At 40.0% G+C, this 24,301-nt stretch overlaps 1 protein-coding gene across 1 annotated transcript; it reads left to right on the forward strand.

The window, feature by feature from the left end:
* The first annotated feature begins 17,978 nt into the window (after positions 1–17,978).
* Positions 17,979–23,974, forward strand: katnbl1 (katanin p80 subunit B-like 1). Its single transcript, XM_030771701.1, has 10 exons — positions 17,979–18,128; positions 19,465–19,590; positions 21,063–21,100; positions 21,274–21,535; positions 21,987–22,102; positions 22,184–22,234; positions 22,319–22,408; positions 22,819–22,923; positions 23,164–23,257; positions 23,376–23,974. Exons 2-10 carry the CDS (start codon positions 19,474–19,476, stop codon positions 23,406–23,408), a joined length of 906 nt encoding a protein of 301 aa, XP_030627561.1. The 5' UTR covers positions 17,979–18,128; positions 19,465–19,473; the 3' UTR covers positions 23,409–23,974.
* Positions 23,975–24,301: the final 327 nt, after the last annotated feature.

Raw genomic sequence — 24,301 nt, forward strand, 5'->3', positions numbered from 1 at the left:
GGACGAAGCTAGCGGGAATTTCATTAAAAACCGCGTTCGACCTGCCGGCTGGGCTCACTCAAGGACCGCTGTGGACACCCACAAGATCCCTTTGTGTCAGAATGAAGAGAATTTTCTCCCCAGTGCAGTGGCATATTGACAGGAGAGGGGAAAAAATGACATGCACGCGGACTGTTTTGATCCTAACACTGCACATCAAAGAGTCACGGACAATGATCGCACGCTAAGTGCACCCTCTCTCACAGAGAGAATTCATTAAAGCTGCATGTGATTCTTGGAAGTGAAGTTATCGGCCGCTTCTTTCTCTTACAAATATTGCGTTTTTTGTTTTTTTTTTTTGGTTTTTGTATTTCAGGGAGCAGTGCACATACTGTCTGCCTATTTTGGGAGCATTTTTTTTTCCTGCTGTTATGCTTTTACTGTCGATGTATCAACATGACAATGACATTATTATTCGATTTTTATTGATTCTCCTTGATGAATACTCTTCTGATGCACTACAGAGGCAGTTGTAGAGCTAAATATTTAGACATGATGTTTATGTTTTTTCAGGGTGACCAAGAACGGATGTTGCCTTCAAGCCAATTTTTTAGATGGTCACATTGAAAGTGAATATAATATTGAGATTGTCTTTTTTTTTTGTTTATTTTTACTGTGCTATGCAGTTCAGCTTAACATGGGGGGGGGGGGGGCATCAAGTAGTTCGTGTTTACTTGACATTGAGTTCTAACCCATTTGTCTTTCTGATGTTGGTTGTCTATGCTGATCTGTTGCTGAGGTTCAGAAGGGGTCAGACATTCAGTCACTTCATTCATATTTCAAGACATCACAACAGAAATGTTCCCATTTGATATTCACTAAAAATAGATGATGTGCGAGCTCAGACATTTTCAACGCAAAGCCAAAGAATGTATGGAGCTTCCTCTACCCTGGAATGATGTTCTCACAAACCAGTAGCTCTCTTGAACAGTATCAGTGCCACTGATCTGAGAAAGAAAGACAGGAAATATCAGCCTTTCGTCTACATTCTCTCCAATTTTTTCAGGATACAGATGATTTACAGTCATATAGAAGAAAGTGAACAAGAGCAAATGAGAGATTATTTACCCTTACAGTAGTACTCTCTACTGAAGACTCAAATGATGGAGTGTTAGTGAAAGCGATGTGTGATTTTAGCATTCCAGCAACCACACCAGACCAGTCTGGAAAACTTTCTCTCTCTCTCTCTCTCTCTCTCTCTCTCTCTCTCTAACTCTCTCTCTCTCTCTCTCTCTCTCTCTCTCTCTGTCTCTCTCTCCCCATTTCCTGGGATGAAAGCAGCAGTGTCCATGTAAATCGGCCCTTTCAGCTGGCTGTAGTTATCTGTGGACATGGCCGCCTTCACAGTGACCTCCTAAAGCCAAAGGGCTGAACAAACAGAGCTGTGAGACCAAATAAACACAGGGTTTGAATTTAGAAAGTAACAGACAACAGAGATTAGGCTCGAAGACGTTAAAAGGAGTGCAATGCAAGATCTCTACAAAAAAAAAAAAAGAAAAAAAAATACTGTTCATGGGACCTGCTCTGAATGCAAACTATATGTTTTTCCTATTCCCTAAACTAACAGAGGCTAGTCTCAGTGGAGCTCATGCCAAAAAAAGGTCCCACAGGAATCTAAGATATCTCTCCACCCCATTCCTGTAGGACGTAATTAGATGAGACTAAGTGGAGGTCCAGGCCATGATATTTGCACAGGTGAGGAGCAGAGAGATTGCAACTACCTCCTTTGAACCTATCACCCTTCTGCTCTATCTTAAAATCAGCCAACCCAAGGTCACAGTGAATTCCATGTCTTTGAATGCTAGTCATTCATTGTGGATCTCTGGACGGCCCTTTATGACAAGGGGAAAATTCCTTGTTAAACTCATATAAACAGAGAGGTAGAACTAAAATACATGGTAGAATAAAAATATATAATACATGGCCTACTGGTATTTATTTTTTGAGTGAATATTAGAAACCTTTACATCAACCTGAAATATGAACTGCTGGACACCCCTGAACATCCGTGAGTCTTTAATGTGCAAAAGCAGTAAATGGGAAAATCTTGAAGATTACACTGAAATACATTTTGAACCCCAATTCTGTCTCATGGTAAATCTGAAATAAGCAGTAAGAGAAAAAAAAAAAGAAAAAAGAAAGAAAGAAAAGAAAAAAGAAAACTCTGACAGTCATCTTCACTGATGGTATGATTTTCTCTCTTTTTGCTCTCGGTGGCATCTGTGGGATATGTTACTTAAGCTCATCTGACTCTGATGAAAACAAGGCAAGAAACGTGAGCATGACTTGATGTCTTAAAAATGTTTATTAGAAGTGATTTTCAAGAGAATGTTAGGCCAAAACAAATCACGTTTCTAAAAATGACAGTCTTGGAGACTAAGTGGACATTTCTTTTTTTTTTTTTTTAAGATAAATTAAGTGAAGTCATTTGGCTGAGATCTCTTCAGACTATGACTGTGGCATTTCTGAGTTATGATGGTCAGTTATGTGTCCTTTAACCGTATAACAGTCTTTTGATTGTTCAACAGTCAGTTATGTGTCTTTTAACCGTTCAACAGTCCGGTATGTGTCTTTTAACCTTTTTCAGTAGCCATGGCCCCATGTTGTTAAATAATTTCATGGTTTTAATTAAGAGTGAAAGAAAAATATGACATTTTAAAACACCTGAGTAACTTGATTCAGGCAGCTCAGTCTGCACCATTTATGTGCAATATATGAATCCAGGCCCAGATTATTAATATTAGACATCCCAATATGATTTGTATCACAGCTGATGAGTGCTTTCTGTATGAGGACTTTATCTGAGATCTGCCTTTGTCTTTGCCTATGTCTGAAGTATTGTATTCCCAAAGTAAAGTTCTGAGGTTTCAGAGGCAAGCACAGATCAGTTGACATACAAGTAAAATGTATGGGGAGACAAACTCTGTCCTGGTTATGCAGAAGTATGGTAACCTAATTCTTCCCGCCTCCTGACAAGGCACTATACCAAGAGACTGAGTTAAGGTCAAGTATGCTTGGAGAGGCCAGAGGAATCTGACCTTGGAGATGTCAACACCGATACTATTTAGGGGAGTTTTCAGTCTTCACCTTGTATGTTTAACTCATTCACTGTGTGAGGTTAGTGTGCGTAGATGATGGTAAAATGAAAAAAAAAAGCATGATCTTTTTTGTTGTTTAGTTTTTTTTTCCTCATAAAAGAATACTGTGCAGTTCAACTTTTTACTTACATTATTATTATTATTATTATTATTATTATTGTATAAAACTGAGAGTTGAATTCAAATTCTTAGGTCTTAAAACGTTGTGTCAAATTCAGGGTTAAATATACTTGTCTGAAAACACATTGGTTGTACTGCTTGTGACCTTGAAGGAAACCTTGTCCCCAAAAACCCCATTTATCAACTGGGACTGTTGAATTGCTCCCTCAGGTACTGATCTGATAATTAGGTTATTGTTTACACAGAATCTGAAGGGGTTTTTGCGGGACTTGTGAAAGTTGCCACCAATCATATCTCACAAACATTGTTTAAGTGAGGCCATAAATCGTAGTGGGACCCCTCATTTACCACAGCTGCCAGACCATCACTCTTTTCATTCCATTCATGCCTTGAATGTCTCAATAATTTACAATGTTAATGGAGGGAACCAAAGAGAGAGAGAGAGAGAGAGGGACAAAGGGCAAGAATTTGTTGGTGTTTAAGTCTCATGACCCCAGATAGTCTTACTATAACAGAGTCTGAGTTCAGGACCCAGTCAGAGGCTTACAGAAAAATGGGCAGTTTACACGGTAAAAGGAAAATGGTTTTCTCACGAGTCTACAGCAGCATCAGAGTGAAAGTGACTATATTTTAAGAGGTCATAAACACGCAGTAGCCCTTCTGTAAGTTGCAAAACAACTGTCCAGGGATCTTAGATCCTGTCATTTTTGGACTGGATGTACTGTATGTCTGTCCTGCCTCTGTAGGGGCGTAACGATACACCTATGTGGAGTGTAAATAACCCACCATAACCCAAAAAACATGGAGAGATTCTCCAATTACTGCCAGACAGGGATATAGTAAGACTGACTGGCTTAAAATTATTAGGCCTAGAATCTGGATAGGGTCTGATGACTGAAAAAGTGTTTGGAGCCATGTTAATTTAGGTCCTGCATTGTCAGTCCGTGTCAGTTTATCGGTGATTCTCCCTCTTTCCTCAACCCTCTGATGGTAAAGAATCACCAATCTCACAAGTCAAAGAGGTTTTAAGTTCAGTGGGAGTGAGGTCGCAGCCCCATTAAACATCATGCTGAGATCAAAAGAACGGGATCAAGCACCATGAAGAGTCTATACACAGGAACATAGGTTTAGTACCGGCATCCGTCCACCTGGTGTTGGCCATAACCTGAAAATATATACGGGTGGGAAAAAAAAATGATTCTACCATTGCCAGATGTGCAAGACTTACAACTGCACACAGTCAAAAGAGCTGAACTGGCAAGGAGCGGAAACCCAGTGGTTTGTCTCAATGAACTTAAAAACATCACTGATCAGAACCAATGCAAATACAAGGTAGTTATGTCTGACACTTTAAAACACAGGGTGCTGAAGTCTGTCGTAGCGCAGTGTCTGAAACTGTACTGGTTCTGGAAATGATTTTTATTGTTTTCCAGGAGCATTCATTCTGTGATTGTGTTTAAAAGACAGTCTGTCTCTCTTAGAACTTTAAAGAATGGAGCAGTAAACAAAATGAAATTAGCTGATCACTGAAGAACATCATTATAACTGAAAACCCACTATTGTTCCTCTTATTTGACAGATAAACAGAGAAGTACACATTTCAAAGATTTGTGGGACTTTTTTTATTCTACGTCTGTTTCTCCGTTCTTTCTCCCTGCATCCAAATTGGACACCTGTGGTCTGGGAGTACCTCGTAATGCAACTCTGGCACATCTTGCAAAAACGTGATCATTTTCCTGCTTCCAGAAGCGGTGCGTTCGGCCACAGTGTTGGCCAGTACCCAGACACATTGCAGCGCACATGGCCAGCCATGGACCTACCAGGAGAAAGCTCTGTTCCTCATGTTAGACCACAATCACGTACCATAAAGGAATGTCTGTGCGTGTGTGTGTGCGTGTGTGTGTGTGTGTGCGTGTGTGTGTGCGTGTGTGTGTGCGTGTGTGTGTGTGTGTGTGTGTGTGTGTGTGCGTATGCATATGTGCGTGTGTGTGTGCGTGTACGTTTTAAAGTGTTTTATTCACCATGTTAGTGTAGAATGTCCAACTGTCCTCTCATTATGTAATTTTCTCATCTCGTTTGTTTGTAAAACTATCCCTACAACCCTCTTACCTCTCCACTTAACAGTAAGGTCATTCCTTATTGGGTTTTATGTTTTGTCATATTTTGCTGAAACTAATTTGAAATGGTTCAAGTGAACTTGTTATAGTGCCCAAAGAGTCCAGACTCTGGTTGGCTGTTGGCAGCGATACCATGACTTTGGAAATTATTTATTTGGCTCAGAAAGAAACCCTATGTCCTCTGAAACTCACGAGACACTCACGCATCACTGACTTTTCGACTGTTTCTTCTCTTCAAAAGACATGGAAATCGGTTGAATGCTTGACTTTCAGCACTGGTTGTTCAGTCAGACAGCAGTAGCAACAAAGAGTTTTGGCTCAGGTAATATGTCATCTAACGGTCAGAATTCTTAACCCGTGTCCCTGTTTGACCTCAGCCTGCTGTGAAATTTCTCCCTGTTCATTTGATTAGTTTGCAGGTAAGGATGAGACACATGTCAAGGAGACCAAGTGATATTTTAATACAGAACTGTGAAGCTTGTGTACGATCTTCACACGTCTGTGAGTGGTGACAGGGTCGTGTTCCCATGCCCAGAGTGTTTGGCCTAAGGCATAAGGACAAATCATTGTCTTTATACCATGACCAAAATATACCACTTAATTAGTGCACCATGTTTAAAACGCTTTTTATTCTTGCATGAAACTTGCATTTTGGGCTTTTGTAAATGTCTTGTGCCGGAAGCTATCGATGATTTTAATTTGTTTACAAATGTGAATGCAAGTCCTCTGCCATAAAGCCGTTTTTTTTTTTTTTAACTTCCTTCTTTCAGTCGCACTCCTGGCTTGGGATACCCAGAACCAGACGGAGAAGGCGAGGTGCCTTACCACATGTATGAACATGCTTGTCCTGGCAAATTTGGGGTGCAAGTGTGAAAGATTTAATCACCCTACAACAACGACTTTCAGTGCTTGAAATGTAAGCCCAGCTAAAGCCCAGCTAAAAACAGTCCATGTTTTTCTCTTCCAAAATACAAAGCCATAAAAGAAATTGATATCCACCTGAAATATCTCTTAGTGACCCCTCACAGGATTATAACCTTCCAAAACACATCTGGGGGCCACAACTGCCAAAGGCATGTCCAGGCACAACCTACTGAGCGAGGTAACAGGCGCTGAGTGGGTATCCACCCCAAAGCATACCTCTGCGCTGGCGTTTCAGAGTCAATAGCGGAAGACTGCATACCGTTCGTGTCCAAGTCACACTATATGGACACCCAGCAGTTTAAAAAACGTGTGTGACTGGGCCCTTTACTGAACCCCATGACTGGGTCCCTGTACTGGTTAACACTCATCCACATATCTGATGACTTGCTGTGAGTCAGAGGTACCCCCAAAAGTCAGCAATGCCCCATACACACGCTCACATGCACGCACACGTGCATACACGCACACACACGCACGTGCCCGTGCACACACGTGGATTTTAATGCCAATTCTGCTCAAAATAAGGGATTATTCGAATTTTGGATGATTGTAAAGAACACCTTATCTCGGACTCCATGCAATTTCAATGTAGAGTGGTTCAAGTCAAGCCAACACATGGTTGAAGGCTGCCCTTCCCACAGACTAATGGGAGGATTACGGACTTTGCACACAATAAGCCAGAAGGCCATTGCTTGGGTTGAGAATTCCTATTCTCTAAAAAGTACTGTTTTAAAAAAATACTGTTTTGTTAGTATCTGCCTGTGGATGTATTATAACTATTCAGTTGGCATTGGAGATAGAATCCGGACCAACCCGGACCTTGGAGAGGTGGTAGGTCTTTACCCCTCAAAGAAAATGCCTCCTGCAGCAACATATTTGACGTATTAGGACACTAACAACAACCAGAACTTTCTGTTTCGAGACTTGTTTGTCTCAAAAATCCCTCATTTGGGAGAAAGAAATAGGAGGGTTTATTTCAAGAGTGAATACGTACACACTACAAAAGGAGACAGAAATAAAAAAGAAAAGAAAAATTGATCACGGAACCCTGTCCTTTGTATGTCCCTTACACTTTTAAGCGTCTTTGCATTCATAGCTTTTTTTTGTTTGATGTATGTTACCACTGTTAAAGTGAGAACTGTGCAGTGAACGGTTTGAACCGAAAATGTGACGTAAAATTCCGTTTTACGTCACATTTTCCAGCGAGATTCGGCCCGAGGCCACAGTTTTGTTGCTTTCATGTGCTGTAGGTGACTACTGTGACATTAAGTTAGAAACTGAAGCCATCCCCCACTGACCCAGCCACCGTCAGTCAGTTCGACGTGCGGAAGGGCTGACTGTCAGTCAAAGCCGTACGCCACTGCCGTTTAGTCTCCATTTGAACTTTGAAAGTGATGTCACTGATTCCCATCAGTCACAGTCAGTGGGCCAGAGTATGACTCATTGCATGGAGTACGAAAAGAGGAAAACGCTGTCAGATTTGTTGTTTTGTCTGTGCAGCTGTGTCTGCAGAAGCTGGAAAAGGACTTATTTTGTTTGACTGAACGGACTTTGATAGAAGTACAGGTTTTGGAGAGCACAGGGTTTATCCACATGGCTTCTATCTACATGTAAAGATTAATTCAATTTAGTCCAAAAAAAAGTAAAATACTCCTTTAAGGGCATCCAGAACCAAACTCTGGCAATTCTGGATTCGCTCAAACTAGATTGGAAAGGCATCTGTCACTCTTACTATGGGAACGTTCTGTATGACCCAGAAGTCTTATACTTTTACCAAATTTTGTAACAGCAGGCCTCCCAACACCACTATTACACAAATACCATCGCTATTAATGATTCATTTGGAACATTGTCAAAAGGAGAAGTTGACATATCACTCATGTAAATGCAGCAAAGATTGTGTTTGTTCACATACTGTGATCCATTGACGTGTATCAAGGGAGACTTAATGAAAACATAACGTTAGACTTGAGCTTTGTCCGTTGGCTTTTCAGCGAAACCTTAAAAAATGAATCTGAGAAGAACTACCAAACAAATGGAAAATTATGCCCTGCCTTTATCTGTTTATCTGTTTTCACAATGCCCATGTCCCAGTAAATAAAAACAAGGATGGGACTGACTGACTTTTCCCACAAGAAATTTTCCAGGAATGAAACACAGAGGAAGTTATCCATTCATCCTTTTTATAACAGCAACAATTATTTTCAATATTTACTTTTATTACCTACTTTTATTTATGTACTAACATCATGCATTTGATGCAGGTTCTGAATAATAGACGTCAGGATTTGTTGGAGTCGCTCTCCTGTAGTTTCTCAAGAGAATTTTGCCAGATGTGGAATCTGTCATTCAGAACTTTACATCAATATCAGCAATGCGCTCCAGGGACTTATCACACTTCTCTTTGGTCTAACGGTGGACACCTTGTAGCCCTGCTGCAAAAAGTGCCTTACGGGTACCCAGAGCACGACCTCGCAGCTACCGTCCAAACATTCCTGGAGCACAACTCGCTATGATTACGCCGTCATGGGACCTGAAGCAGCATTTGGTGTAATTAGTATTGGAAACCCATCTGGTACCACGCTCCTGAAGCACTCCCGAACATTCTGCTCAGGCACGTACCGAGGCCATCCATGAGAACTGACCGAATGGAAACTATTTTCTCTAAATTTGTGATAATCACAATTTGTTGTGAGAAAGCACAACCCATACGGGTCAGAGAGTGCCTTTCTCAGTGTTGTTTAGACCTCTGAGCGATTTGGCTTTTCTCACAGAACATTTAAGTCGTGCCACGCAAATCATCTCTATCGGTGAGGCCTACCGTGGACCCCTTCACAGGACAATGTTCATATACGCACTAGCGTTACAAACTGACGAACTTGTTTACACCTGGTTTGGAGGGTATCGTTCAAAGTGTGTTTGCGTGGTGGGCTCTCTGGGCTTGAATCTGGGCCCAGAGGAAAAACTAACCGAACATTAAACATCTACAGAAGCAGAGGGAATAGAAGGATAACATTGTTGGATTTCTTGGACGGTGTCAGAGTCCAAATAAATAGAGGTTGGAACAGGCAGAACATGTTGATTTTCTTATCGCCAGTAAAACAAGGATGGATGGAGCAGTGTTGCGTTCCGTGTATGAAACATACAAATTGTTGTGGCAACACAATGAGATTTCCATGCTGGAATATCTCAGCTTAGGACTGTTATCCAGCTTTTGATGAGGATGACATGTGTTCCGATTGATTTACTGGAGTAAGTACATCCAGTTACTCCATCTCAAACCCAGTATCTGCCCAGCACGGTCTCACTGACCGTGACACAAGTAACACACATCAGCTCCTGGGCACAGCCACGTTGAGCTACTGCAGCCTGGCATAGGAGTGGCAACCCTGCGCTTGAGACCGCCACACCAACGCTCCTCTCCCAACCGTCAACGTACTACCTTGAAGAAAGGGTCAAGTTATATCCCTGCCAACCAACGTGCCAAAGCCACTGTCACTCACTCAGTCATAAGCTATGTGTACAGCGATCACTGGCAAAGAAACAATCATTGACTGTTTCTCAACACGCAACACTTTTTTTTTTTTTCCGCAACTTCACTCCTTCACATGTCATGACACAGAACAGCATTTATACTACGTGTGCATATATTACATGTCATGCACTCGTATGTTCAGTCAGGGAACATGTTGTAATATTTTCTCAAACATTTGTATAGTGGAGTTGTTGTGTCAGAAATTGCAGAGAATTGATCTCATCCATAGGGTGTACACACCTGCCTCAGAGGAGAGGGTGTGATTGTACAGGGGTTATTCCTGCATTGTGTCAAACAGCCACAAAGCAAGAAACTGTTGTGTGTAGGAATGGAATAACCCAGTCAGCCATTGTATTGCAATGGTATCATCCAGGTATCCCACAGCTTTAATTACCTGTGTCTGATTGCGCTCCTTGCATTTAAGTTTTTTTTGCTTGTTTGTTTTGCTGTTACTTAGAACGATGAGCAACACTTTTCTGAATGCCATTTAACCTCAATTCACTTCTAAATCTGTGTTTAGCGACGTGATTGTGTGAGTCAGTGTGCTCTATTAGCAAACTACCATTTCTGAGGAAAGAGGTATTCCAGCACGTGGCCTGGGCGTGTCAGAACTGCACGGTCTTGACCCCAAGGGACAGATAATATCTGCCCAAAAACACAGGCTTTCTTCTTTTTTTTTCTTATCCACTCCACCTTCCAAAGCAAACAGCCTGAGCGAGGGGGGCTACTTGAAATTTAAACATGACCGTCTCTCCAGACAGGATGCCAGGTGAGGCAAATACAGCAGGTATTTCCCGTCAATTACACGCCAACTGATTTATGAACGCCGAAATTCACTTGTCAGTTATCACGTGCCAAGGCTTACAGAATAGGCAGCTTGTACTGAAAGGGAAGGATGGAGAAGAGCAAACTGACATCCCATGCTGAGCGCTACAGATTCAGCTGTCGAGAATTTCATCCCAAGCCAAGGTCAGTTTCTAGGGAGTTCATCAGTCAGGGTGGATGAGAGGGGTGAGGGTCAAAGTTCACATCGGTTGACCGTAATTAAATCGATACATTTATTTTTGAATCAGGGTTAATGGATGGTTAAGGTAACCCGAGAAGGTGACCCGGTTCAAAGGTTAAAAGGGAAACAAAGGTTCAAAACCTCGACGTAAGAGTTTTGGAGAGAAATATAGAGTTTTGTGTCAGATACATAGCAGACCATGTATTTGAGCTTGTCGTTACATATGTCTGTTTGGGATACAGCACAATATCTTCATATTGACAGTTCATGTGACTGTTTTTTTTTTTACAGTATATCTGTTCATATATTTGTATATTTGGTACATTTGGTTAATTGAGTCCACACAAATTAAATTCATCTCACATATCATTATTATAAAACACAATGATAGAAAAAACAGTGAATCTCATTCAGTCAGGAAATCATTGTATACAATTAATTGTTGGACAAAAAGGAACAATTACGGGAGTTTTTATCCTCACACGAGCAGCGTTTGAAATTTTAAGCCCACGCAGAGATTTTTACCTCATGATCAACAACACACGACTGGTTCTGTGATGTATAAGCTGAGACTGTATAGAGCTCGGCGTTCTGACTTCTGTACAGTAGTTGAAGTTCTTTGGGGGAAAAACAGATCTGGCAGCCTCACACCTCTCTTAACTGCCCCGTAAACTGTCTTCACAAGAACCACTGCCGAGTTTGGCTACACTTACAGCCTCATACTGCCATCTAATGGCCGAGAGATTTCCAGTAAGATTTAAAAGTCAGTTCAAAGCAACCGTTACCAGCATCAGTGCATCTGTTTGCACGAAATTCCACGGAAGCTGCTATTGTTTACATTTGCATTTATTCATTTTGCTCTAGTTTGAGTGAGTTTGGGGGGAAAAAAACTTACTATTTCTTTTTGTAGGTCAAAGGTCACATGCTTCTGTGGCAGTCTTGGTGTTAAGTGCCTTTTTCAAAGGCACAGCAATGTGCTGAACAGTTCCGGAGCTGACCCCACAGCCCCTAAGTAACTGAACTGCTTCTCTTACTACTAAGCTAATTACCTCACACTATTATACCATGATATCTATCCCTACGTCACAGCTAATCTTCAAAGTTCAGTATTTCCTTTTTACTACTTCAAGCATTATTTATGAAGATTTAAGGCCAAGAACAATTACACGGTAACTTGGTGCTAGGTAGCATAAACATTTCTCTGTGTACCGAAAGCAAATAAATATGTTAGGCATTTGCTGTTGCTGTTTACCAACGCAGTGTATTGAATTCCAGCACCAAACAATAAGACGGTTTGTCCTTTGAAAACAATGTGTATTTGTGGCCATAAATATTTCATTCACGATTCGACCTAAGCCAAGTTTGACCAAAGTTTTCCGCATGCCCAGATTTGCTTGTGAGTGCTGTGTCAGCTTTACTAAAAGAGACAGATAATTATTGAAGCAGAGGATAAAGAAATGATAATATGGATTCGTTCAAGATATTGTCTGATTTAAATTTAACCTTAATCAAAATTTTATCGGAAAGATTGTTTTCAAAACAGAGACACACGGACACATGCACACACACACATTTTCACAGAATATGCAGTCAGTTAACACATTTCTAAAATGTTTAAATTTTCTTTACATACAAGCTTACCCAATACCAAAATTATGGATCTCTCTTGTCTTATTTACAAATGCTTGCACACAGCACGCCAGAAATGAAAACCTAATGTTCAAAACCTTAAATATAGTAGGCCTAAACATCCTCTACTTCTGCAACAGCTCAAAAGCTATATGGAAACAGCTGATAAGCATTTTTTGTGTAAAATAGACCAGCCACAGGTTCCAATCTCAAGCAGAGACATAGCCAGGTGTCGAAGCTCTTTCAATTACATGTACATACACAGTAAAAGGGGGACTTTCTGGATTGATCGTCATGGATACAGAACAAAACAGAGGAGCAGAGGGAGAAAAAATGTCAGGACAAGGGAGAGGAACAGCTGAACGAGGGAGAGGAGGAGGACCAGGGAGAGGAGGAGCTGGACCAGGCAGAGGAGTTGCTGTGGCTTTTCTTTTTTTTACCGTATTTGTGTATTTGATTTTTACACAATTAAAACCAAAGGCCTTGAATGTTGCATATTTTGTTGATCTCTGGTAGCAATGTCATGTTGCCAATAAAGCTTTTACTGCAGCAATTCTGTCAATTACTATTTTTTTTTCTACTGTATATTCTATAAAGTAAAGATGACTCATTCACTTCTAGATAGTATATTGCCAAAATGTATACATTTGACACTCAACCAAAAAATGTAGAGTGGTTTACTGTAAACGGAGACTGATTTATAGAAATCAGTGGATTTCATGCTGTCGGTACCTGTTGGTACCTGTACAACTGAAACATGAAACATAATGCAGTTTTTGTAATGCCAGCAACTGTTTTTTGAGGGTCATGGTGCTATGATTGTATGTTCTGTATGTTCCTCTTCGATAGAAAACATGTGCTAGCGTTTTGAAAGAATGATTTAATATTGAATCGGGTTTGCCGTGTTTTGACAGGGTCAGTGTATGCAGAGAAAGTTTTTTGTTGCATTTGGAAACGTAGAGTTGGTATTTCATCAACAAAATGTGGTTTTGTGCAGAAAATGAAGTATTTGGCTCATTGTGCGATGGAGGTGTGTTGCTGTGTTAAGAGTTTAGAAGAAGTATCTTAAGTATAGGTAAAAAAAAAAAGCAAAAAAAAAATTGTAGCATACACCTACCATGTCGACAATGTTTCTCCTTCAACCCAAAATCTCAGTGTAGAATAGTGAACACATTTGGTACCACAGCACAAAACTGAGACCGGAGGCAACCCTTGCAGCTGGTCTTTTCAGCTCCAGTGGTTGTGTAGTCAGGAAGGAAAGAAGAGCCATCATCCCACATGCCCCAGAGAGGCAACAACTCTGCTTAAAGAACAGAGAGATTCTTGTGAAGGACTGGCTTATGTAATATAAACACAATTACCCGTATTAAGCTCTGATGTCTGGAAATACTGCCAAGAGTAACAAGCTACTGCCCTCTTTAACCTCAATCTTCAACTTCACCATGCAAATGGCCACCATAAATTCTCAAGAGGAAACAGGAAAGGATGGAACAGAAATAATAATCATGAGGTTATTATAGAAAGTTGCTCTGAACTTAGCCCTGTGCACTCCAATCACTGTCAAAGAAGCAGTTCACTCGTGTTTTCCACTTGTTCTTTTTGTATTTTCTCTCAGATGTCCCAAGCTACATCAGCTTACAAAAACCTTGCCAACCAACCATTCCCACAAAGATCTGAGACAACCAAACCGTAGAACGCAGAAGCGGTTTCAGCCCATATGAGCACTACGTGATAATGTCTTGAATGACATAAAACATCAAGATTTAAATGTGCGCACAGAACTGGGAAGATTTTTATGGGAAACATAAAAAAGGAATGTCTTTGGTGGTCCACGTGCTTAATGTATTTTGACACGCTATGTGGAGTAAATGTGCAGGAATGAGAGAACTACGAAACCAAAGACAAACTCATCTTAAAGACTGACTACAGGGGAGAGAGGAAAGAGGTAACACTTGAGCTTAAATCAAAGGCATCTGTCCAAGCTTTCCCTGAATGGTCTACGTCAATGTATAAATCCCATTTATTTAAAATTCTTCAAAATTAATAGATTCACCTCTCAGTGAAATCAGTCACACCCCCCCCCCCCCCCCCCCCCCCCCCCCCACCAACCAATCAACCAACCAAAAATATCTGTTCTATTGTTTTGCATGTAAATCTGCTTTCTTTCTAAGCTAAGATGTTCGCTATCTGAGTAGCAGACAATGTGGGTGGTGCAGTGTGAGTGTGAGAACAGATGTAAACAGTTCACATGCGAGCGTATGTGAACGTACTTTTGGGGTTTTATTGACGCTTTTCTGTGTGGATGTATTTGTGTGTGGTGGCACGGTTTGTTTCAGAAAATTCTCCTTTAGGTCTGTTTGTTTCACATCTGCAATGATATCATTATTTGTTATGTCTGCATGATATAAATGTCAGCATGCCAATAACAAATCGTTGCAAATAACTTACTAACACTGTTTTCACTTTATCTCACTAAGTCTTTCCCAGCAATCTGTGTTAGTGCGTACATTTTTGTAACTGCACGGGAGTGGATTCACACAAAACAACAAAAATTAAAATGTAATCCGTTAAGTCCTGAGGAAACACCATAAACATCAAAGTATATCATAACAAAAAACAGGGCATAACACACCTAATGACAAACACATGCAGTATACAATGTACTATACCACATGAGAGAGAAAACAGTGCTTAGCATGTATCTCTGTTTACAACATCACAGTACCCTAATGTAAGTTTATGTCCTGTTTATTGCTTGGTGTGCAAAATCTGTGAGCTGTGTGATAATGTGCTAGTTTACTGTTAAACCTCACAGTTCAAATTCTGGCAAATTTATGTTGGGTTTTGGTAAAGTCTGCAGACGATGACAACACAGCCTTTATGCTTATTTGCTCATGCTATGACGACAAATGAAGCTTTTGGTACTTGACGGAAGACAATGTGGAACTCATTGAACTTAGACATTTGGAGGTGTTTAACATAGTCTTGTGAAGCTCAGTTAGCTCAGTTAAGTAGAAGTCAAAATGCCCTTTCTTTGACCTCAGCCATATTGTTCAGAATTTGCTCTGTGAGGTCTTGTATTATGTTTAGGGAAAGAATGTATCTGTCATTTTCCTGAAATGTTCTAACTGAATATACTGTATCAATGAAATTAACCAGCAGAGCTGTTATTTTGTATTTCTGTATGGTTAAAGTATTCTTGTAAAACATGACAATGTTTTGTTTTTCAACGAAAACTTCACATTTTTGTCTGATGTGAAATACATAGAAAACCTTGAAATTTAGGACAGCTCCAAAAACTAGCCAACAAAAACTACTATTTAAAAAAAAATTGTAATTAACAAGCCAGTCAACTGCAACAACAACAACAACAACAACAATATTTTATGGAGAACTTAGATTTTGTGCTTTTACTTATTATTTATTTATTTTAGGCCTTTTGTGCTACTTTTTGAATTTGCCTGTTGGGTTTCAGTATACTTTAATCATGATGAACTATGTCAGGTTTCCTCCCCCAAAACTTCAAAACTATGTTCTGTTTTTGTACTGCCAGCCAACACACACCATTATGTTTTTAAAATGTACCAGCCCCCCATCCAATACAATTATGTACACACTAAACTTAACTATAGGAAATGAGATCTGTTTATTCAGCAGCTGTGAAAGCTGCAATGATTGGAATCAATTTATAGTGGCTAGGATTATTTTCAGAAATGTTCCAAATGTTTTTCTATTAATATTACTCAGAAAACAGCAGTCTAAAGTAAAGAAGACCCAAAGAACAGACTGAACTAGCAAATACATTTTTGTGGCTGTCTGAACACACAAGGCCCAATATTATTCATTGTACTTTCAGTTCAGTTTTCAGTTCTATTCATTGTACTTTCAACAAAAAGCTGATTGTCGGATGTATAATATTTCAAGTGCACCATGAACTTTCAGCAATGACAAGTTTTTGAAAATATGATAACATGTACTTTTCATAATTGTTGAGAATAATGTACTCAAGTTTAGAATCAAAAACAAACAGGTCAAAATTTTCCAGCAGTTTGTGGTGTTTTATGACTGAGCGCTATGTCTGAAAAGTAACCTGTTTGAAGTCTGTGCCTTTACCAGACATGAAACCTACAACAAACATTACAATTGGGCATAATCAAAATCATTATGTTTCTAACACTGTTTGATAGGTTTTTGTGGTTTTGGACGTGTTTCTGCAAGAATGCAAGCAAATAAGTATGTTACCCACACAGATAGAAATGATGGATTTCTCATGTTTTTAGTCTGAACTGCTTTGCGGTCATAAACCCTCTCTGTGTTTTCCATCTGTGGTAATGAAATTCAGAATTATTTAAGCTGTATTCAATGTGCATCATTAGGACGTCTGACCTCTTCTCTAGTGAGTGAGCCAATGAAAGTATTAGGATCGTGCAGATAACTAACGTAACCATTGCTCTTGCTATTGAGCTGCATGCCCCTGCTCTGCACATTTTCCATCTTTCCCTGCTCTACCTACCTGGCTGCACTCATCGGTGGCACTTTTGATTAGCTGAGCACACCTGATTTAATCAAGAGCATGTTAATCACACTAATCAGATGTGTTCAGAGCAAGGATGGATAGACGATATGCAGAGCAGGGGTCCCCAAGGAGCAGGATTGAGAAACACTGGCTCACAGTACCAACATGTATTCATTAAGCAGATGGTCTTACTGAAAATCATTAAAAAAGGGAAAAGTTTTGTAAATTAATAGAGGTAGACTAAGGGGATCTTGAAAGCACAAATGTGAAAAGATTAAAGTGTTACGAGTCATGGAAAACCAGTTATCTCTTGTCTGAAACCAAATGTGTAGCACTTCAGTCATGTGTTATTGTGTGTATCTGTGTTTCTCTTTGTTTTCTCTCTTTCTTTCTTTCTTTCTTTCTTTCTTTCTTTCTTTCTTTCTTTCTTTCTTTCCTTCTTTCTTGATTTAGACAATCCTCTCTCGTTTATCCCTCACTGCTCCAAGTCGTCCTTAAATAATATAGAAAAGTGACAACATAATTATTTTATAAAGCAGGACTTCCTGACCTTTTTCCATCTGAACCCAGCCAACTGAAATTATTTAGCTCAAAAGCTCCTGTAGATTTTACCTGATTAAATTTAATTTGACATTGACGTTTCCATCGCAGCCTCACGAACCCTATGAAGAACCGCTACGAACCGCTAGGGACTTACGAAACCCCGGTTGGGAACCACCGATCTAAAGGCACAAAATGGGTGCTTCACAATATCTTTTAGATCAAATTAATATAAAATATATTTAAAATGAAATTATTTAATTAATTTAATCAATTTAAACGTCTTGCATGCCTTAAAATAATACCATGCACTTTTGGCACACAGTCCACAGTTGTCTAGGTACACAAAGCGGTATTACCTCTACTCGCCACTAAATGTCGCCAAAAACACAGTCCGCCACGATATTAACGTCAATCCCACAATTCCTAAAATTCGGATCTGTATTTGTTTGAATGGTCTCCTGACTTCGCCCAGTCTAGTAGACTTGGATATTTTCAGGATTTACTTTCTTTTCAGTCTTGCTTTATTGAAACTTATGTTAGACTGTGGACAAATACACAACTTAATTTAAGGAAAACACAAGGAAATGTACAAAATGTGACGGTAAGTGAGTGTCTGTAAGAAAGTTGCTGGTGAGCTCCGTGTCTCTTACCATATGGTTTGGAATGTCTGCATGCTAACGAGCTAGCTAATGTATGTTTCTTCAGGGCATTGTACTACACGAGTAATATTAACAAAACATTCTTCTACGAATAAGCTCCAGTTCTGTCATGGTTACGCTTGTCTTTGTGAAGAGAGGATATTTCTTAGACTGCTCTGCTGACTTACCAGGATATTGGGACGATTCTTAACTAGCCAGCAAACTCTCCGCTAGCCACCCAACGTTAGCATTTTGCAAGTTAGCTTCCGTTCTTCAAGCGGGCCAAATTATTTCTTTTGGGGTTTGTCAGTTTCACAGTTAGCCACATGCAATTGGTTAAGATATTTAGCTTGTTTTACAAAATGTATCGGTTAACCTACCGGTATTATTTTTGTCAACCTCTGTGAGGGCTTAGCTGGTTAACTGCTGGCTCCTTTCATTAACCCTTTAAAGGTAAAACAAATATTTCCTCGAATGCAGTTGTTGCGAAGTGATTATGAGTGTATATGACTTAAATGCTCAACAGCAATTAAATTAAGTGATTTAAGTTGAAAGGTTTTTGCGTGTGTTTTTTTGATTTTCGTAGGTATGATGTTTTTACCATGAACTTGATTTAGTGTGATACTATATATCCGCCTCTCATAAAGGTTAAGATACTAGTGGTTTACGTAAATTACAGAGCCAGCCTTTGTAAACAGTTGACGTAGTTTGTCACCGATGGTCAATCAGTTTGGTATATAATTAAATACTTGACATAAACAGATCATTGACTCACCTCAACAGATCAGAAGTAAATACGTATGCTAATGTTGCTAATCGCTTGATAACAATCTTAAGGCGGGTTTTGTGGGCTATTTTTTTTTATAAACAACATCCGACAGAGTCTTAACAGATAATTAATCTGTTAGTCTGTTAATCTGTTAGACGGTGTTCGTGCTCAGAGACTACAGTCGAGTTTAAGCGTTTTCTTTTTTTTATTGATGAGCAGTGCTAGCTTATTAGGAACAGAGTATGAATGCACAAGCTAATGTTACCACTCTCCTATATTGACCGTGTTGGCCTCGTTTTCACTTAATAAATAACATGACAACATTACCAGCCGATTTCTGTACCGACATCCCTTTTCTAGAGGTACACAGTGTGATCTCGATGACTTCTCCAGTGAAGAAGCCCAGACATATCTCGCATATCAATACTGCACATTGTTCTACACGGCAGGCAATTCAGTTTGCTTCAGTACTTCAATTCTTGGTTCTACTCCACTGGTTTCTTTATTCACATTTTCCTTTCATTTTGTAGTCCTTTACTATGGCCTCTGGAAGTCATGGTGGAAATGAGACAGAATTCCACAGGCTCAAACAGGCCCATCCCTGCAACCCTCTCAAACACAGGATCCACACTGGAGCCGAGGGGAATATGAGGGAGGTGAGTACAGCAGGGTGTACAGTACAGTGTAGTGACACTCTTACTCTCTGCTTATCTTTACAGCAAGGGAGGCTTTTTCAGGAGAGGAAGACGTTTGAATTAGTTTTTAGATTCTCCTAAATATCGTGTCATTCCATATGAAATCAGTCATAAATCAGCTGTGTGTGTGTGTGTGTGTAATGATTTCGTTTAAGATGTGAGGTTACAGGCTTCAGTTCCCAATACACGGTTACCACATGCAGGTTTTTATAAACAGTCGTCAAGTCACAAAATCCATCACCCTCGAAGATGCAAATGATTGGTGCCACCACTGGGCTGTTTTATTTCACACTTTTTTTCTTTCCCTTTTTCTGAATTCGAATGGCCCATTTTTGTGGTAAGTACTGTGCTGCAGTAACTTGTAGAGGCTCGGTTCTCGGCTGCGAGTTACTGCTTTTAATTTTTGGTACAGACACACGGTGTGGATTGATTTGCATTTCAATTTGTTTTTGTTTTTACCTTGTCCAAAGAGATCAGTGAGGAGCGTTTGCTCTTGAGATGTCACTCCAGTCCCTGGGTGTCTCATGAACGTCTATACTGTACTTGTTCGCAGCACTAAGTAATTTGATTAGTGGTAGTAGTATTAATAGGTATTGGATATCTTTAAACTTGGACTGAAATGTGTCTGCCGTTGTGGGAACTTTCCGTCAGTTTCCATATGAATAGTTTAATGAAGCCTGTTTCAGTGTCATTTATAAGAGGTACACAGTTATGACAAGGCACAGGCTCACACCTGCTCCTTCGCTGATTTCATGTGGAAATGACCCTACTACTTATTTTAGATTCCTGTCTTTATTCTTTTCTTGTTGTTGCATTTTTAGCATGGTTATACTGTCCTCATTCTAGTTGGGGCTAATGTAAGGCTTCTGTTGAAATAACAAATGTCTTTACCTAATATGCATTGCATCTGACCAATCTTACTTTCTGGAACACCTCTTTAGACAGGGTGGATGTCTAAACAGTTAGCCGAGAGACTTGAATGTCATTAGATTGAGTCCAGTCCAGTGTGAAGCACTTTTGGGAGTAAACTGGAATAAAATACTTGTTTTTCTCAAGATGTCACATTTTAAACTGTCAGCTCCACACCAGTGAGGAATAGAAAAATAGTGCCATGGCTTCCATAAGGTCATAGAAAACTTTTCTGTTTATTAAGTGTGGCAGTGCAGTGGTCAAATTTGTATAATAATCTGTGACTGTGAATGAGTAGAACTGTCTTGACTCTTCCACCAGGTAAATTAATGAATGTGTCACCCATTCCCACTGAACACATACTGGTGATTTAGTTTATACACATGCAGTGTCTCTTTTTCTCTTATAACCTCATTTAGCATCAGTGATTGCGTTTTAACATTCAGGTCTCTCTGTTAGCTGACATGGTCAAAATGATTTGTGGAGACTTGAGGAATACTACCATTGCCTGTCCTCTCTTTTAGGTGGAATATTTAAATAAGGAAGAAATAGATAAAGAGAGGTGAGTGTAAAGTGTGGATGACAGCAACCAATCAAAACCATTCAGAATCCACCGAACATTTTGACAAATCGCCTATTTTGATAATGATTATTCACTAACCCCACCCTCCAGAATGCGTTTTGTCCCGGGTTACCAACACCAGTTCTTCACTCGTCCGCTCTCCCTCCCGGCAGATTTCCAGTGGGTCGTTGCGCACACAACTTTGGCAAAGCGAAACGAGCGTCCGCGTGCAAGAGGAAGACGCGCGGCGTGGCGGTGAGCAGCGGGCAGCGCCGCAGAGCTCCCCCCGCGGGCGGGGCCCGTGACATGGCAAACAAAGAGAACGAGCTTGCCTGCGCCGAGCCCGCCCATGGCATCCCCGGCTTCCCCGTGAACTCCGCAGAGGCCTCCAAGATGGCAGGGGCCGGCTCCAAGTACAGCGATTACTTCAGTGAGGTGAGAGTCAGGGGCCGGCTTGGGAAGACACAGGAGCTAATGTCACCGTAGTTACCGTGTCGCTTTTTTTTCCCCCCAGACAGTTCTTTCAACAAACACGTGAAAAGTGAGATTACTGCCTAACTGCTGCCTTTTTTTATTATCTGTGACAAGCCCTACCCCAGTCCTTAACTTGTCCATATTACGGATTTACATGCACGCAAACATGTAACCTTGTGCATATTTATTTATGCATATTTTTATGTATTTTACCTCCATGTTTACCTGTCCTTTTGTGTACATTGTGCAGGTTGCCCTTGAAGTAGTTGTAGCTCAGGAAGTTGATGTTATGTGCACATGAGAATCTCCAGTTGGCTATTGCTTTTAGACAACTGCCTCACAGACAACAAATGGCTCAAACTGTGGTTTGATTTGGGACTAAGCAGAATTTCATGTTTCTGATTTTCAACAGTTGTCGAAGGATCACGACGCGATGACTCACGTGCTCTTTGGGAGGAATCTCAGGCTAAACGTGGCTTTGACTCTCTGGCGAAAAAACGCCAGTGAACTTGTGGCATACTTGATTAGGTAATAAAAGTTTTATATTTTAAAACTCAATTTGAACATGAAAACCTACTTGTATTTAATTGGTCCTTTTCCTTTTCACAGAATACAAGATACAGGTGTTCTTGTCGACTGCCTGCCTGTACTGTCTAAAAGGTTTGTCAGCGTATATTCAGACTCACACCCGTACACTAATTAAACACGTCACAGGTTGTTCATGTTATCTTTGTTTCCTTCTAGTCTTCAAGATGAAGAGACATCTGTATCAATCGGCTGTTGTGTGGACCTTTTACCACAAGTGAAGGCCATACTTGCCAGTAAATATGATGTGTAAGTTGCTGTGAATTTCACACCTCAGCAGTACTCTGATGGAGGAGTATGGTCAAATTGGGCCGTGTTTAATCACAGCTGTGTAAATTTTGCTGACATCCAGTAGTATTAGATGGATGAAACATCTGAAAGAAACATTAGTGCTATGTCATACCCAAGCTTGGGGGTAGCTGTAACATTATTTTTTCAGACATTAATTAATATGAAATGTTGACTTTTCAGAAAGGTAATAACATTATCATTATCTTAAGGCTACTTATTGTCACCGGAAGAGACCAAATAAATCTGTCACTCACCTTATTTTCTCTGTCCTCTCCACATATTGTGTCCAAAGACCTTCAAGGACATGTCGATTTTGATTTTCAGCGCAACTGAAAACTCATTTTTACTTTTTCTCTTTCCTGTCGTAGACACTTGACGGTGGCTTTGCACTGGGTTCAGTCTGTCATTAAAAAATGGTGGCCTGAACTGTCTGCAAATGGCAAAAACTTACAAACGGACTCCTCCCGCGACAAGTATATACCTTTCATCTACATATAGATCCTGAGAGTGGAATGCGTAGTTCAAAAATTTACTCTCATGCTTGATATTCATATTTAAAAATTGAGGAATATAAAAATTATGATAAATGCTCATATATATATATAAATATATATATATATATATTTAAAATTGTCATTTACAATAAGCTGTATTACATAAGATATGACATTTGAAATGAATTATTTGAGTATCCATAAGTGCCGTGCTTGCAGGAATGTTGAGATAATGAGGAAGCAACTTCAGGAGATGTGGGAGGAAGGCAGTCGATTAAGCTCAGTACCAGGAACAGTTGGAGAACTAGCCAAGGTAGTTCATCTCTTTACATTCTGGTGTTAAAGAAGAAAAGCAAATTTGTTTCATTCATGCATTGGATCAATCCCTCTTACATTATTTCTCATACTGTACTGTGTTCTTTTCCCCCCAGGTTATTGAATCCTTTCTATCTCAGTTGCGCTGATGCGTCAATGTAGCACTCTAAGGAAGAAACCACTACACACACATGCACGCACGCACGCACACACACACTCATACACACAGACACGGACGCACTTGCTGCAGTTTGCAGAGCTGCTGCTGCTCTCTCTCTCTGACAGCCTGGGTTGACTGCCTCACTCAGTCAGACCCAGGGAACTGAAGCACTTACCCCGGTATACACAGGGAATAAGATGAACTGATCAATTCAGACACTCCCTGATACAAAATGAAAAAAAAAAAAAAACTGGACATATGGAGGAAGAGGAGGGGGTTTCGGAGCGAGCGTGGCAGTACCCTTCTTCAACACGTCAAATAACTGCTTCACATTGAAGTGGATTGTTTTTGTTAAAGGGGCACACAATCAAGGCTACGAGACTGTCTGGATACAGGCGACTCAACCAAGTGCCAAGCTCTTTTGAACCTGTTGTGTGGTGATCAGCGTATAAGAATGTAGTTTATTGCTATGTTACTTTCTCTGAAGTCTTCAATCAAGAACTTGAACTGCAGCAGTCTTAAGTTATTAGAACTCTTTGTGTCTTTGCCTGATCATGGAATGAAACGTATGGGTGTACATACATTGATTTTTTTTTTTCCTTTTAATCAGCTTTTAAATAAATTTTGCTAAAATGTGCCTGAAATATGAGTGTGTGATGAATGATTAATGTTAGACATGAACATTCAGCAGTAGAGATCTTTTTAATGTTGTCTGTTGATGTTTGCTTCCACTTATACACACATTACCATTTATTTGAATCAAGAACAGGTACCTAGAGTTGAAACATAGCAGTGAGTATGTTTTGAATATGGGGACTGATACTGACCACAGCTTCTACGTAAATCTCATTCCTAAGAGTCGTTTTTAATAGATAATGATCT

This window comes from Chanos chanos, chromosome 4 (genome assembly GCF_902362185.1).
Source record: "Chanos chanos chromosome 4, fChaCha1.1, whole genome shotgun sequence".
NCBI lineage: Eukaryota > Metazoa > Chordata > Actinopteri > Gonorynchiformes > Chanidae > Chanos > Chanos chanos.